Source organism: Salvelinus fontinalis, chromosome 24 (genome assembly GCF_029448725.1).
Source record: "Salvelinus fontinalis isolate EN_2023a chromosome 24, ASM2944872v1, whole genome shotgun sequence".
NCBI classification, from domain to species: Eukaryota; Metazoa; Chordata; class Actinopteri; order Salmoniformes; family Salmonidae; genus Salvelinus; species Salvelinus fontinalis.
Genome location: NC_074688.1, coordinates 6,932,360 through 6,949,983, shown reverse-complemented (window position 1 = coordinate 6,949,983; position 17,624 = coordinate 6,932,360). Strand labels below are relative to the sequence as shown.

General features: G+C 49.0%; 1 protein-coding gene across 1 annotated transcript; it reads right to left on the bottom strand.

Annotated features, from left to right (window-relative positions):
- Nucleotides 1-277: 277 nt before the first annotated feature.
- Nucleotides 278-11,493, bottom strand: LOC129821858 (neutral amino acid transporter B(0)-like). Its single transcript, XM_055879556.1, has 8 exons — nt 10,788-11,493; nt 4,520-4,562; nt 4,074-4,142; nt 3,734-3,900; nt 3,195-3,428; nt 2,750-2,944; nt 825-959; nt 278-625 (listed from the first exon to the last, which is right to left on the bottom strand). Exons 1-8 carry the CDS (start codon nt 11,315-11,317, stop codon nt 388-390), a joined length of 1,611 nt encoding a protein of 536 aa, XP_055735531.1. The 5' UTR covers nt 11,318-11,493; the 3' UTR covers nt 278-387.
- Nucleotides 11,494-17,624: the final 6,131 nt, after the last annotated feature.

Genomic DNA, 17,624 nt, shown 5'->3' with positions numbered 1-17,624 from the left:
CATCTACTCTCACAGAGTACAGTGAGAATTTGTGCAGGCTACTTCACACAGAGAAACAAACTGTACATGCGGCTATGATATAAAAAACATGGAGATATTTGCCTTTTCAAGGCTGGTTACTGTAATAAATATTTACAAGAGAAAAGACGTCAGGGCCAGCTCTTCTGAAAGAAATCAGCATTCAAAGGATTCCAATCTAGAGTCCTTAAAAAAAACACTGTCCCTTTCAAATCTGAACAGCCTCTGTTCAGGCGCTCCTTTACCCCCCCCCCCCCACCCCCCATCCCCCCTCTACCTGGATCTCTCAGTCTCACTTAGAAAGAGAGAAGACACAAGGAGAGGAATCGTCTTTAAATGGAAGTCTAAAAAGGCCCGGCAGCGAACCATCTACATGACCGACTCTTTCTCAGAGCCGCGAGCCGCCGCCGCCGCCTCGCCCGCAACCCTGCTCTCCTTCTCCTCGATGAGGGGCGAGTGCTCCGGCACGGCGGGCGTGCCATCCACCGTCTTTACCTCGCTTAGCTCCGGCCCCTTCCCGGTCTTGTCAGAGCGGTCCACGTACCACTGCAGCAGCCCGGCTCCGTAGGCGTCGCCCTCCACGTTCAGAATGGTGCAGGTACGGTCACTGAAACAATAGTCCGATCCCGGTTAAACCATTCAAACCCAGGGTGGTCGCCATATGTATTATGTCATGTCAATGCTGTGTCAAGTGTATGAAGCAGACAAACGGTCGAAGGTGTTATGACATGTATATGACAGCATTATAGAGGCCTTATGATGGAGGAGCTGTTCCAATAGAACTGCAGTAAACGCGAGGTACTCACACGAGCCAGTCGACGGCGAGGATGAGGGAGATGTCGCTGGTGGGCAGTCCCACTGCCTCCAGGATGATGGCCAGCGTCAGCACGCCCCCCGCGGGGATCCCTGCTGCTCCCACACTGGACGCTGTGGCTGTCACTCTGACAGAGGGGGCGGGACATACAGAGAATTAGCCACTCAAGAGCACAGCGTTTCCTAATAAGCCTAGCAAGTTTGACCCAAGTCTGTTTTGTATGCATGTACAGTTGAAGTCGGAAGTTTACATACACCTTAGCCAAATACATTTAAACTCAGTTCACAATTCCTGACATTTAATCCTAGTTAAAAAAATCCCTGTCTTAGGTCAGTTAGGATCACCACTTTATTTTAAGAATGTGAAATGTCAGAATAATAGTAGAGAGAATGATCTATTTCAGCTTTAATTTCTTTCATCACATTCCCAGTGTCAGAAGTTTACATACTAATTGAGTGTATTTGGTAGCATTGCCTTTAAATTGTTTAACTTGGGTCAAATGTTTTGGGTAGCCTTCCACAAGCTTCCCACAATAAGTTGGGTGAATTTTGGCCCATTCCTCCTGACAGAGCTGGTGTAACTGAGTCAGGTTTGTAGGCCTCCTTACTCGCACACGCTTTTTCAGTTCTGCACAAAAATGTTCTATAGGATTGAGGTCAGGGTTTGTGATGGCTACTCCAATACCTTGACTTTGTTGTCCTTAAGCCATTTTGTACGCTTGGGGTCATTGTCCATTTGGAAGACCCATTTGCGACCAAGCTTTAACTTTCTGATTGATGTCTTGAAATGTTGCTTCAATATATCCACATAATCTTCCTCCTAATGCCATCTAGTTTGTGAAGTGCACCAGTCCCTCCTGCAGCAAAGCAACCCCACAACATGATGCTGCCACCCCCGTGCTTCACGGTTGGGATGGTGTTCTTTGGCTTGCAAGCCTCCCCCTTTATCCTCCAAACATAACGATGGTCATTATGGCCAAACAGTTATATTTTTGTTTCATCAGACCAGAGGACATTTCTCCAAAAAGACGATCTTTGTACCCATGTTCAGTTGCAAACCATAGTGTGGCTTATTTATGACGGTTTTGAAGCAGTGGCTTCTTCCATGCTGAGCGGCCTTTCAGGTTATGTCGATATAGGACTCGTTTTACTGTGGATATAGATACTTTTGTACCGGTTTCCTCAAGCATCTTCACAAGGTCCTTTGCTGTTGTTCTGGGATTGCTTTGCCCTTGTCACACCAAAGTACCTTCATCTCTAGGAGACAGAACAAGTCTCCTTCCTGAGCGGTATGATGGCTGCGTGGTCCCATGGTATTTATACTTGCGTACTACTGTTTGTACAGATAAATGTGGTACCTTCAGGCGTTTGGAAATTGCTCCCAAGGATGAACCATACTTGTGGAGGTCTACAATTTTATTTTCTGAGGTCTTGGCTGATTTCTTTAGATTTTGTCAAGCAAAGAGGCACTGAGTTTGAAGGCCTTGAAATACATCCACAGGTACACCTCCAATTGACTCAAATGATGTCAATTAGCCTATCAGCCATGACATAATTTTCTGGAATTTCCCAAGCTGTTTAAAGGCAGTCAACTTAGTGTATGTAATCTTCTGACCCACTGGAATTTTGACACAGTGAATTATAAGTGAAATAATCTGTAAACAATTGCTGGAAAAAATACTTGTTTCATGCACAAAGTTGATGTCCTAACCAACTTGCCAAAACTTTAGTTTGTTAACAAGACATTTGTGGAGTGGTTGAAAAACGAATTTTAATGACTCCAACCTAAGTGTATGTAAACTTCCGACTTCAACTGTATATAGCTACTACATCTGAATTTGCTCCGCTTTACCCAACACAACTGCCCCTTTGATTCGGTTCAGTTTGATTCTAACTGACTAGAGAGAGCGGGACTCACAGGATGGTGAAGACTTGGATGAAGTTGAGCGGGATGTTGTTGAGCTGAGCGATGAAGACGGCCGCCACACACTGGAAGAGCGCTGCACCGTCCATGTTCACCGTGGCCCCGATGGGCAGGATGAAACGACTGATGTGCTTCGACACGCCATTGTTCTCCTCCACGCACTTCATCATCAGGGGCAGGGTGGCAGAGCTGAGAGAGAGCGCGAGAGAGCATGAGTGTGTGTGTGTGTGTGTAAGAGGGCTAATTTCTGTTCTGACGTATTTACCAATGTTTCTCTTCTCTGTAACACTTTTAGTAACAGGTTGTTACATATGACTTGAATAATTGTATTTTAACTGCATAGTAATGGTGTTGAGCATTTTTGGTACGGTACAGAGCAACCTTGGTATAAGAGTAATTAATCCTCTCTAGTATGGTGATCTAGTGACTACAACCGTACCTGGAGCTGGTCCCAAAGCCTGTGGCCAGAGCGGTGAAGATGCCCCACAGGAAGGTGTAGGGGTTCTTGCGGGTGATGATAAAGTAGATGCCCGGCAGGACCAGCAGGCCGTGGATGGCGTGGCCGACGATACAGCAGGCGATGTACTTGCCCAGGCTGGCAAACAGCGTGCCCACGTCCTCCATCTCCACGATCTTCCCTGCTACCAAGAACATGATTCCAAGGGGGGCATACCTGAGAGAGAGAGAGGTGGGTTACCGTTATGAATTTGTAAGGACGCGGTCCAAAGTACAAATACAACTTAAAAAAACAAATATGCATCAATATTACCACATATGAAGCAAGTACAAATACAACAATTAGTGACTTAAGGTCCTTGAAAAACACTATTTAAATACCATATTATTAGTACAATCACGAGTTGATGTGTGACAGAGAACAAACGCGGGGTGGCAAAAGTCACATACACATCATCCGCGTATCCTCTCTCACACCCAGATCTGTTCCCTACAGTGCTGCTGGGCAAACGGCTCCCTTACCACATGATCCAGGACACCAGCACCATGGTGGCCTCGTTGAAGGAGTTGAAGAACTTGATGAGGATCTCTCCCTCCTCTCCCAGCTTCCTCAGGGCGATACCAAACACTATGGCAAACACCACCAGTCCTAGGATGTTCATACCGTCCTGGTCCGTGCCAAAGGGAACCTAGACACACACACACACACACACATTAGCCACTCAACACACACAATAACTCAGGTCAGCGTGAGTGATGCATTTTAGACACGTTCAAACTGTCAACAGCCATAGATATTAGAAAGTCAAATGTGACCTCCTATATAGATTTCAAACTAATTTCGGCATTTAAGTCAACGCACCTTCTCAGCTGTGATGCTGGGCAAGCCATTAGAGCCATTCTTGGTCACAAACTTGTAACTGGTAGCGTACTGCAGACAGAGAGGGACATATTGCATTAGTACACTGATGCAAGACATGTTCTGTTTAACTAACTAATTATGTGGATTTCAAAAAAACAATTTTGCATGTCATCAATCAAGTTTAAGATATTTGACTTTGAAACAGCCAATTGTAACTTGCCACATCATCATGATGACGCGTTTTGCATCACGGGGCAAATTACATTTTGCTTTTTGAAAGCCCTGTATCTTGAAAATGTGATTGCAGACATGCAAACAAAATTGGGATTGTATCAACAGCGGACTAATGAGGGGGGGGGATTACAAAATAGTTTGAGTGGATTATTCCTTTAATAAGTCTCGGTTTCTCTCGTTCTATTGTATGTGCAGTACAAGAGGACACTCACAGACTGAAAGGCAGCAGACACCAAGTTGGAGGGGAAGATGTTTCTGTAAGCGAGAACAAGAGACACATTCAGTACACTACAAAGGCACCAGCTGTGCTGACAGTGACCCTAATGATGATCAGAAACCACAGCTCGAAACCAGAATGGGGGGGGGGGGGGGGGTTACAGGAAGGGAAACATTCAGTCACTTCATCTCTGAGGGACACAGGTGCTAGTGTAGGTGTGTGACAGAAATGGAACCACTCAAAAGCATACGCAGCTATGGATGCAGGAACGGACCATTCACATAGCTTTAACCATTCTTTAATGCTATTCAGTCTATGTTTACATTCACGCTGTTTACAAACATTAGAGTAAAATACACTTAGATTGAGTTCTGGTGGGGTACAACAGTTGAACTAAGCTTAATAGGCATTTCTAAATTAAGTTCTTCAAAAATCAATGGGTATTTATCGCTATCATTAATGTATCATTCCAAAAATCGAATTAGGGAAGGGTAAACTGATTCTAGGTCTGTGACTAAAGGTAACAACCCACGGGATACGTCCACTGACTGAACTCCTTGTTCTAACGTCTAAGCCATCTTTCCAGGATCCCTTTATGCTAACTCGGCGCCTATACCCTTGGGCGCCGACGCCTCACGAGGGAGCCAACCACGAGTTCTGTCATGTGGAAATAGCGGGAAGAATTTTAATCCTCCCGACTGCCCCCAAAACTGCTGCGGCTGGGATTTCATGCCCAAACCTCACCGAGAGAGGTGGGCAGATTACTGCTCTACAATACAGCACAGACACACCCCAGTGGAGTTACTGTACCACACCCGCCGCCACCCCTTAAAGCCACATATAGGCTAACTGTCCTCGGGGCACTAAAGTCACCCCCCCCACATGTCACTCTCAGTCAACGTCCATATGGATTTAGATTAATAAGGGGTGAACTTCATGTTTTCATCCTGCAGCTCTTTCTGACCTGAATACAGGCGGGACAGGAAACAATGCATTGTGGGATTAAATGGTCGCAACCATGTGACCGAGGGTAGAATGAGTTTAGGTAGAAGTTGCCCTTAAACCACATTTCTAGGAAGGTGACCTCTATCAGTCTAACAAACCCTGTCCATTCAAAACACTCCATTTCCAAGGCTGTCGCAGGACTTGGTAAAAAAAAAAAAAAAAAGGGAACGGAAATGACTTGCCTAGTTAAATAAAGGTTCAATTGAAAAAAAAAAATCTTGCTCTGGCTGGGAGTGAAGGTCCCGCAGAAACAGGAAGCAGTGACGTTAACGTGGGTGTCAAATTTCAACGGGCGCTCCGGAACAGCACAACCGTCTGCCTGCCCGAAACTCGCTGGACGCTGGCCACATATCTCTGTTTACATTTAATACCCGGCTGACCCCACCTACCCCCCCCCCCATTTCCTTTTAGTACTTCCTGGTAGGCCGTGTCATGACAACCCAATGCCACCACGGCCATTAAAGCTAAATTAGCGCGGCTAGGCGCTGGAACATCGGGTGATGGTTGGAGTAAACCGACAGAAAGAGAGAACGCAAACAGGGCTGCAGGCGTAGGCCTAATACACCCATCCTGACAAGTACAGAAACACCCTCAAACAAAACACAAACGATCCGTGTGGCAGCCGGATCTATGCCCAAACACCCAAGACAAACTACTTTGAATGTGCGACGGCGCTCATATTAAACCGGATCTCTGTCAGGGTCCAGTTATGGCATGAGGCGTGCGCGTGCGTCCAGCCGTGCGTACGCCTCCGTTTGTCATATTACTGTAAAAAATGTGCAGTTGACATTTTGCCATCAATGCTGTGTACACGCTAGTGTAATAGCAGGCTGGTACTGTATTTGCATTACCGTGGTGTTTTTTGTAATGAGCAAAGGGGCTGGTATAACAGCATAAATACACACAACACAGCCTGCCTGATCTTCTGGGTACATGTGAAGAGTTGTGCTGGGTGTGTTGTGTTTACACCCTACTGGGGGGGGATTTCAGCGTTGTTGGCGTGTCCCTGCGTCCACCTGAAACCGCCTCTCCCCGGTCAAACCAGATCAAAACGCTCCGCTCCTGGCCCTCTCTTCAGACCAATGAGAAACCGTGGGTTCCTCCTGGCTGTACGCGGCTAACTGATGCAGATAGTAAACACCTCCCGAGAGGCGCGGCGGTCTCAAGCACTGCAACTCAGAGGGGTCACTGCAGTCCCTGGTTCAAATCCAGGCTGCATCACATCCGGCCGTGATTAGGAGTCCCGTAGTGTGGCGCACAATCGGCCCAGTGTCGTCCGGGTTTGGCCGGGATAGGCTGTCATTGTAAATAAGAATTTGTATTTAACTAGGCAAGTCAGTTAAGGTATAAAAAAAATTATAATAATACACACCTTCTCTGTCTTGGACACTCCTGAAATACTACTCAGGTAGGTGAACCAAATGCCATAGAGAGAGAGAGCTGTAGAGGCATGTTACAGGAGGGGGGGCAGGGAGGGGGCTGACGCAACACCTGATACTTTACCTCCGCCTTTCTTTGTTCCTGCAGACCAATTATTTTGTCCTGAGGCTTTTTAAATGACTTGCCTCCCATTCAAATCGAGTGAATAGTAGCACCACCCTTCTCTCTAGCTCTTAAATGCCGTCTCCGTATTACAGCTACGGCCCATTGTCCTGTATTTTTGTCGGTGTGTTTAGTCTCAGGGTTAGACGAATAAGTCAAGAACGGGACAGACAATGACTTGCAGGTAGGTCAGTAAGAGCAAAGGGCATATCCTTTCAACTGAAGACCAACACTACCAGTCATTCCATGTAAATTAGTTACTGGCACCTCAAACCTTGATCAGTAAACGAATAAGTGATACAACACTGCCTGCATAGGGGCACCGGTGAACGAAGCGTTGAACTGACAGATGGGAAAGCAAAACGGATGAAAGCCAGATGGAGATCAGCAGTGGAGGCTGCTGAGGGGAGGACGGCTCATAATAATGGCTGGAACGGATCCAAGGGCATCCCATTCCACTGATTCCGCTCCAGCCATTACCACCAGCCCGTCCTCGCAATTAAGGTGCCAGCAACCTCTTGTGAGATGAGCAGCAAAGTATACCAGGATGTGAAGGGGAGGCAAGGTTTATCGTACCTGGTTCGGGAAATGTGATGCCGTATCCCACTTCAGTTGGTTTATGACCTTTATTTAAGCCGGTAAGTTATTGAGTTCATTTGTAACTACGAGAACTACAAGAACCTGCCACAACTGTTTGTGATATTGTGTTAGTATGTATGCGAGAGAATGGAGGAGCGAGAGAGAGAGGAGGGAGTGAAATACAGTGTGTGAGCGTGCATACTTTAAAGGGCTCCTCGTTTCCGCCGTGAACTGCTCTTCAGGCCGGCCGCTGCCGTTGCCGAAACGGAACCCCAACAGAGAGTGGTCGCTTTAATGAGCCACACAAGTCACGCAAGCTGCACAATTAACCATCATCCTTTGTGGCCTTTCTGTGTGTCTGTCCTCCCGAGACTGACAACCTTTCTCCTTGATTCCCTGCCGAGAGCCACACGCATCCAAGAAAGACTAATCCGAATGAAAACATAAAAATAAAAGCAATGTTTTAGAAACGAGTGGATTCCTTATGTGTTGGGTTTGGAAGGAGAGACCACCCTGTTGCAACTTGTAGATAGTAACTCGCTCTTTGCATAATACAAAGTCATAACGACAGCTATAGGTGAAGGAATTAGAAGGATTCTAAACTAAAGCATATGCATTACCCAATTACCCCCACCTGTGTAATCTGAGTTGAACAGTTTGAAGTGTATTTGGATGTTTTCCTGGACTGGGACCTAGGGGTCTGGACTAGCTGAAGGCTGAGAAGGACTTTGGAAAGTAGCCTTTGACTCTCACCATCACAATGAATTTTGAGGTTTAGAGGTCACCCATAATGCTGACCGGGAGGAACAGAGCAACGGACTGACAAAAAAAGATTGTGTTATTCATAAATGATTTAAAGGTTGAGTATGGGGTGGTGTTTTTGGCTGCCTTCCTCTGCCAGATAGAGCAAAATAGTAAATCTGCCTTGCTAGCGAATTGTTTTACAAGAAGTAAGCCGCTTGTGGAAACTGGCATCAATCCATACTACATCTCAAGGAGTCTCGAGACTGACTGCATGGCGTCAATTTAGAGACGCCACATGTGCTTCTTTTTATAAACCCGAAGAAACAGACATGGGACGAATTTAGGTTGTGTGAAGAATGGGCCTCCAAATGAATGTAAATAACCTGAGCGAGGCTCTTTTTAATGGTGAAAAGCCGAGAGGGCACACCATAAACAATGACTTCTCTGTAGATTGAGCGTGGTCTAGTCAAGTTTCTAATCCTACCGAAAACACAGGGTCCTTTAGTTCAGTTCGAGCCCTGGAGAATAGGCCATTCTTTATTATCCAATTGTTGCATAACATGTGATAGGCTAAATGATTGGCAAGATGTTTGGGTTCTAAAACTCCTAACTAGTAGGCCTAATCTAGCCTAATGACCTGATCTAGTACAGAGCGGTGGGGGGGTTGATCACAGTGGCCAACTCCTTGTGGAAGCATGACTCCCCTCACCTATGATGTGCTGGGGCGCTGGAATTTTGTGACACGTGCACAAAGGAAGTTGACAGTTGGATCACTGTCACGGCTAACTGTGTAGCGCAACCTGATGCTATGGAACAGCAGTGTACCGAGATGGTTTACAACACCCAAGTTCCAGTAAAAGTTGTGGACTCACGGGCAGACTGCCACTGACTGTGCCACGTTCCTAGTATATTTTGAGTACTGTACGTGCCAACATGAGACTTTGGTGACAAACTGTTCACCACTTCCTTCCTAAATCCAAACTGCATGGTGAAGTTTCAGTGAGAGCGCGTAGAAGTAGGTAGGTTATCCTTTAGATAAATAGAAATGCAAAGGGAGTGGCTAGACACACACGCACACATTCCCCCACAACTTTTGCTCACCATTTAGAAGAGATTATGCTCTCCCGGCCAGTCAAAATGACTTTACTCATATGCTTGAGAGGCTTTTAGGGCATCAAAGCAGTAGAAGCAACGAGAACAATGAGACAGATATGTCACTGGATGTATACATATGAAGCATCCCCACTACCAAACATTGTTAGATATTGCTGCGCTGTCGGGAACTAGAAGCAAGAGCATTTCGCCACACTCGCAATAACATCTGCTAAACACGTGTATGTGACCGATACAATTTTATTTGATTCGAAGTCTGGTAAACCAAGAAAGAACGGAATGTTCAAGATATCGTTCCTCGTCTGACTAAAAACACGGCTGGAACGAAATGTACTGCCCATTTTTGGAAATACATGGGTCTATTCCTAGAAAGAAGGCGGTCAGCCCAAAAACCTACTCAGAACTACCGCCCACACACACTACGACAAACGTTAAAATGTTTCCTATACGTGTATTTTATTTGTCCTAAGCGCATACACGTGTTACATAATATCACGTATGTAGGCTAAACAGGTTGTACTTTTCTGATGATACGAGGGTTGGAATGACAAGAGGGGACAGGTCAAAACATCCATCTGTCGTTGGACACCGAATAAACTTCCGAGGATTAAACCTGCTGCATCATGAGCTGATGCAACTACTCCCCCATGTTACAGCAAGAGGAATTCATTGGCTGGTTGCTAGTATAGTTCGCAACTACTGTAGCTCGTTAGCACACCGATACCTTCTCAACGGTCTCGCTATGATGGCACCGTGTGTGGACTTGACCGAGGCATGCGACCTTCTTTTCTGGGCGCACGGCAAAGGGAACCCCGGCCGGTTGGGGAAACTGTGCCTTTAATTAAACTGGATGGCGCGGATGTCACCAACAATCCCAGAAAACAGGGCTGACAGTACCCCCTTCAAAGTTTCAAGAGACGTTATTTGTACTGACCCAGCAAGAGAGCACTGACTGTAAAGTGTTAATAAAGACAATAAAAGTGCAGCCAGACTACTTTGCTCGGTTTTCTAATTCACATATGGGAATGTATGCCTAATTTGGGGGATGAAGCAACATCCAAATGAGACCGGCTCAAATTCAAACAGTGGGTTCATTAGCTTGCTGTTGGCTAAGGGGTCTGCCACGTGTGAGCACTTTGTCATTGTGACAAAAAGGATGGGAACAAAACAAGGCGCGCGCGCTGCCACTTCAGTGAACTACCCCCAAACGGTTAGATGCCACATCAGCCTGTCTGCCCCTTTAGCTTAGCCTAAGTCACCACCCCTGCCACTGATCTCACCTGATCAGGTCCAAGAAGGAGTCCACCACTTCTTTGGCCTGGGGCAGCTCGCCGTCATCCGATAAAATCGGCTTGGAGCCGGTGTTTGATCCGGGGGAGATGATGAACGCCATGATCACCCCGATGGCTGATGCAATTAAAGTGGTGACCAAAAAGAAAATCATCGCCCAGCCGCCCAGCTTGCCCAGGGCTTTGGGGTCGATGCTGGCCGCCCCGGACACCAGGCTGCACACGACCAGGGGGATGATGATCATTTTCAACAGCCGGATGAGCAGCTCGCCGGGGAAGCCCACGTAGAGGATCTGTGTCCTGCTCAGCTCCATGTGGCGCACGCCAAGTCCGATGAACACCCCGATGATCACCCCGGCCACGGTGAGAATCACTAGCAAGTTGGCCATGACTAACCTCTTTATTTTCTCCACGGTTGTCTCGTTGGAACACTTCTTGTGGCGGAGTCCGTTGGCTACTGGCTCATCAAGATGTGCTTCTCCGTTGGATGCCTTCCCCTCCATGTCTATATTTTCTGCCATTGTGCGCCCTGAGTGTACCTTAAAAAAGGAACGAAATACTTATATGAAGAAAATGTACGTTCGTTTGACTATATGATCTGTTGGTGTAGCTGTTGGCGGTAGTCGTGGGCTTGTATTTTAGCGAAATGACCCCGGTTGTCCGTGTGTCGCTGTGCCTCTCCGCGCGTAATTTATAACCCGACCCCCGCTATCTCTCCACGAAAATAGACACGTTGGTAAGGACGTCACAGAGGGGCGGGCTCATGTATGCAGGTGGGTGACGCCCCCCAACCATCCCTAATCAAAAAGGCATTTACCTAGGCCATCTGTCCTAATACCAAAATAATTGTACAAATCTAATATAAAGGGAGCAATATCATTCGACATTTTCTAAACCATAACTGCACAATTCAAATATTTCAAATGGACAAATAAGTAAACACATAATGACCAGTTAAATCATGCATATTTTTATGTTCATGTTTAAATGACATGAATGAATTACATTTTAGCAATTAGAAATACACTAAAATTAGGATATCATCCTGGGCCTAGATCAGTATTTCTCAATCCTGCATGGTAGCCTATCACTGCCCTAAATTACAAGAAGGGCTGGATTGCATTAGCCTCAGTGATATATAGATAGATAGATATAGATAGATATAGATAGATATAGATAGATATAGATAGATATAGATAGATATATATATATATATATATATATATATATATATATATATAATGTTCTTTATTTAACTAGGCAAGTCCGAATTCTTATTTAAAATGATGCCTTCCCTGGCCAAACTTGATCGTCACCCTATGAGACTCCAAATCAGGGCCAGATGTGATACAGCCTGGATTTGAACCAGAGACCAGTGAAACCTCTTGAGCTGAGATGCAGTGCCTTAGACTGCTGCGCCACTCAGGAGCCCATTAAACTTCTCATTCGCGCTCAGAAAAAAAGGTTACGGTTAGGGTAAAGTATTGTTCCCAGGGGTACAAAAATATTAAAATACACATAATGTACATTTCAAGGTACACATATAATATAACATGGTACTGTGTGGTACCTTTTAGGGTACATGTGCAGATAATCTAGTATAAATGGTACATTTTTGTAGCCAATATTTTGAATATAAAGAAGGTACAATCATCACACACTCAAAACCCCCACCTGTCATTGTCATATTTCCCAGCATGCTCTATTGCCAGTTTATTTTTAGATTTTTTTGTTTCAATGTGTGTTTTTGTATGCATGAAAATGTATTGATTTTATGCTACACAAAGATGCGTAAAATACATTTTTCTAAACTAATACAATCCGTTACTGAGATGGTTATTCCAGTTAAGATGGTTTAGTTAGTCTCGTTTATCAATTTCTCTTACCTTGGCAGTCATTCCAAATGCAGGTTGCGGGTGATTACAAATTTAACAAATTGGATATCCTGACCCCGGTTGGGAATTACATACCACTTTGCAAGCCAGCATAATGTGACCTGCCCAATGTGCCTGCAAACCAGGAGATTCAGACCACTGTGTTAGGGTAAAACTAGGCTGTCAAAGTATTTCCTTATGATATATGAAATGTATTGTCATAAAGAGTTTAATTTCAATTATAAAATATTAACTTAGGCACTCACTTGGTGAAGGCTACAGAACTGAAAGCCATTGGCCGTGTTCGAGAGGCTCAAAACCACATTTTATCATGGATAAATTGTGACTGACAGACTGATCTGCAAATTATATTGAGTCATTATTTATGATGCAAAGTGATTTGTAGATCAGTCAGTCGGCACTCACCTGCAGTCGTTTTGATGCTCTCGAACACGGCCATTGGCTCAATCCCAATACTCATTTTAGCCCTCCCCCTCGATTTCGAGTGTCCCTCGGTGGGCGAGTGTCCTTCAAACACGGAGCAACAAGTATTAGGGACTAGGGAGAGATAAATAACCATAGGGAATGGGACATCCCTACATCACTCCTGCACAGCAGAAGCCTCCAAAGGATAGTTTACCACGCAATTCATTGACGACGAGCCTTGTGTTTTTCACCAATGTCTGTACTGGCGGCACTAATAGGTTTCCTTATATATCTCATGTAACAAATACGTAGGGCAACCATGAGCAACAAACGAGAACCGGAAAACAACTATGTGCCGTAATATACCCATCCTCTGGCTGTGTTTCAGAACCCCACATTGGAGGTGTCGTAATTCCAATAAAACCTAGCGGTCAAACAGGGAAATGGTTACAATCGTTTTTTCCATTTTAGAAACACTTAAAATAAGGGCATGTTTGGCAGCATGAGTGAAGGAGGCTACTGAAGCAGGACTTTCAATTGCAGTTTGATCCGTCACTCTGTCATTTTCTGCAATTTCTTGGGTACTAATGATTAACCATGGAAGCAATTAATACCACTGTTCTGAACTAATATTTTTATACCAAACGTTTTAGGGTCCATACACAGATTGGCTACATAGCTATGCATCCATTGAACCAGTACACCAGTAACTATCTTAATTTACTCCCGTTAAACGGCCGGTATGTACTTCAAAAATGCCTCTTCGGCACCTCCAATGTATTGAGCTGTTGTAGGCTTCCAACCTGTTCGTAGCAGTAATGAGCGATTGTAGCTATCGAATTGGCATAATTTTGTTTGCTTGTAAATGTTTATTTAGATATTTTTTGTAAGTACATACCGGCCCGTAAGGAGCAAATTAAAATACAGAAGTTGCTCAGTGAAACTCCATATTTGGTGATCAACAAACGTATTTTGACATTATAACGCTTGCAGAGCTGGTGAATGGGAGTTTAAATCTGAGCATTCTGGGGGTCTCTAACACACAGACACTCACACATCCATATGCATACAGGTCTTTTCTCCGTTACACATAATCAATATATTAGTTATAATTATCTATGTTCCTTCTGTCACGATTGACCATGGGAGAGAGAGAGGACCAAGGCGCAGCATGTAAAAAAGACATCTTCTCTTTATTTAGGAGAAAACGAACGAAGCAAAACAACAAATAGACGACCGTGAAGCTAGAACCGAACGAAATGCAAACATGCAACCTAGACACAGACCTAGACAATGACCCGACAAAAACATGATGCCCATGGCCGCCTAAAATATGGCTCCCAATCAGAGACAAATGAAAGACATCTGTCTCTAATTGGGAACCACTCAGGCAACCATAGACATACCTAGAACATTCACTCAACCATAGACATACCTAGAAACATTCACTCAACACAAACCCATAAACTAAACCCAACACCCCCTTTTCCATATAACCACCGAAAACGAGACAAAACACAAACATTCCCCATGTCACACCCTGACCTAACTAAAATAATAAAGAAAACAAAGAATACTAAGGCCAGGGCGTGACATAACCCCCCCCCCCTTAAGGTGCGAACTCCGGGCGCAACAGCACACAGTCTAGGGGAGGGTCTGGGTGAGCTTCCTTCCACGGTGGCAGCTCCGGCACTGGTCGGGGTCCCCACCCCACCATAGTCACTACCCGCCTCCGTAGCCTCCTCCCAATGGCCATCCTTCCCCTTAACCCCACTGGATTAAGGGACAGCACCGGACTAAGGGGCAGCACCGGACTGAGGGACGGCAGCTCCGGACTGAGGGACGGCAGCTCCGGACTGAGGGACGGCAGCTCCGGACTGAGGGACGGCAGCTCCGGACTGAGGGACGGCAGCTCCGGACTGAGGGACGGCAGCTCCGGACTGAGGGACGGCAGCTCCGGACTGAGGGACGGCAGCTCCGGACTGAGGTACGGATCCTGGCTGGATGACTCATGGTTGGCTGACGGATCCGGCTGATCCGGGCCGGCGGGCGGCTCCGGCTGCTCCTGGCCGGCGGGCGGCTCCGGCTGCTCCTGGCCGGCGGGCGGCTCCGGCTGCTCCTGGCCGGCGGGCGGCTCCGGCTGCTCCTGGCCGGCGGGCGGCTCCGGCTGGTGCTGGCCGGCGGGCGGCTCCGGCTGGTGCTGGCCGGCGGGCGGCTCCGGCTGGTGCTGGCCGGCTCCGGCTGGTGCTGGCCGGCGGGCGGCTCCGGCTGGTGCTGGCCGGCGGGCGGCTCCGGCTGGTGCTGGCCGGCGGGCGGCTCCGGCTGGTGCTGGCCGGCGGGCGGCTCCGGCTGGTGCTGGCCGGCGGGCGGCTCCGGCTGGTCCTGGCCGGCGGGCGGCTCCGGCTGGTCCTGGCCGGCGGGCGGCTCCGGCTGGTCCTGGCCGGCGGGCGACTCCGGCTGGTCCTGGCCGGCGGGCGACTCCGGCTGGTCCTGGCCGGCGGGCGACTCCGGCTGGTCCTGGCCGGCAGGCGACTCCGGCAGGTCCGGGCGTAGGGACTCCGGCAGGTCCGGGCTGAGGGACTCCGGCAGGTCCGGGCTGAGGGACTCCGGCAGGTCCGGACTGGGTGGCAGCTCATGACTGGGTGGCAGCTCATGACTGTAGGGCAGCTCATGACTGTAGGGCAGCTCTGGCAGCTCCTGACTGGCTGGCGTCTCTGGCAGCTCCTGACTGGCTGGCGTCTCTGGCAGCTCCTGACTGGCTGGCGTCTCTGGCAGCTCCTGACTGGCTGGCGTCTCTGGCAGCTCCTGACTGGCTGGCGTCTCTGGCAGCTCCTGACTGGCTGGCGTCTCTGGCAGCTCCTGACTGGCTGGCGTCTCTGGCAGCTCCTGACTGGCTGGCGTCTCTGGCAGCTCCTGACTGGCTGGCGGCTCTAATGGCTCGGGACAGACGGATGGCTCAGAAGGCGCCGGGCAGACGGATGGCTCAGATGGCGCCGGGCAGACGGATGGCTCAGATGGCGCCGGGCAGACGGATGGCTCAGATGGCGCCGGGCAGACGGATGGCTCAGATGGCGCCGGGCAGACGGATGGCTCACATGGCGCCGGGCAGACGGATGGCTCACATGGCGCCGGGCAGACGGATGACTCACATGGCGCCGGGTAGACGGATGACTCACATGGCGCCGGGTAGACGGATGACTCACATGGCGCCGGGTAGACGGATGACTCAGATGGCGCCGGGTAGACGGATGACTCACATGGCGCCGGGTAGACGGATGACTCAGATGGCGCCGGGTAGACGGATGACTCAGATGGCGCCGGGTAGACGGATGACTCAGATGGCGCCGGGTAGACGGATGACTCAGATGGCGCCGGGTAGACGGATGACTCAGATGGCGCCGGGTAGACGGATGACTCAGATGGCGCCGGGTAGACGGATGACTCAGATGGCGCCGGGTAGACGGATGACTCAGATGGCGCCGGGTAGACGGATGACTCAGATGGCGCCGGGTAGACGGATGACTCAGATGGCGCCGGGTAGACGGATGACTCAGATGGCGCCGGGTAGACGGATGGCTCAGATGGCGCCGGGTAGACGGATGGCTCAGATGGCGCCGGGTAGACGGATGGCTCAGATGGCGCCGGGTAGACGGATGGCTCAGATGGCGCCGGGTAGACGGATGGCTCAGATGGCGCCGGGTAGACGGATGGCTCAGATGGCGCCGGGTAGACGGATGGCTCAGATGGCGCCGGGTAGACGGATGGCTCAGATGGCGCCGGGTAGACGGATGGCTCAGATGGCGCCGGGTAGACGGATGGCTCAGATGGCGCCGGGTAGACGGATGGCTCAGATGGCGCCGGGTAGACGGATGGCTCAGATTGCGCCGGGTAGACGGATGGCTCAGATGGCGCCGGGTAGACGGATGGCTCAGATGGCGCCGGGTAGACGGATGGCTCAGATGGCGCCGGGTAGACGGATGGCTCAGATGGCGCCGGGTAGACGGATGGCTCAGATGGCGCCGGGTAGACGGATGGCTCAGATGGCGCCGGGTAGACGGATGGCTCAGATGGCGCCGGGTAGACGGATGGCTCAGATGGCGCCGGGTAGACGGATGGCTCAGATGGCGCCGGGTAGACGGATGGCTCAGATGGCGCCGGGTAGACGGATGGCTCAGATGGCGCCGGGTAGACGGATGGCTCAGATGGCGCCGGGTAGACGGATGGCTCAGATGGCGCCGGGTAGACGGATGGCTCAGATGGCGCCGGGTAGACGGATGGCTCAGATGGCGCCGGGTAGACGGATGGCTCACATGGCGCCGGGTAGACGGATGGCTCACATGGCGCCGGGTAGACGGATGGCTCACATGGCGCCGGGTAGACGGATGGCTCACATGGCGCCGGGTAGACGGATGGCTCACATGGCGCCGGGTAGACGGATGGCTCACATGGCGCCGGGTAGACGGATGGCTCACATGGCGCCGGGTAGACGGATGGCTCACATGGCGCCGGGTAGACGGATGGCTCACAT

Excerpts from the sequence above, each read along its gene's own strand:
- LOC129821858 (XM_055879556.1), bottom strand. The coding sequence starts at position 11,317 with ATGGCAGAAAATATAGACATGGAGGGGAAGGCATCCAACGGAGAAGCA. Across the intron at positions 3,429-3,733 it reads CTGGTGTCCTGGATCATGTG|GTATGCCCCCCTTGGAATCA; the intron begins GTAAGGGAGCCG and ends TCTCTCTCTCAG. Across the intron at positions 626-824 it reads CTCGCCGTCGACTGGCTCGT|TGACCGTACCTGCACCATTC; the intron begins GTGAGTACCTCG and ends CTATTGTTTCAG.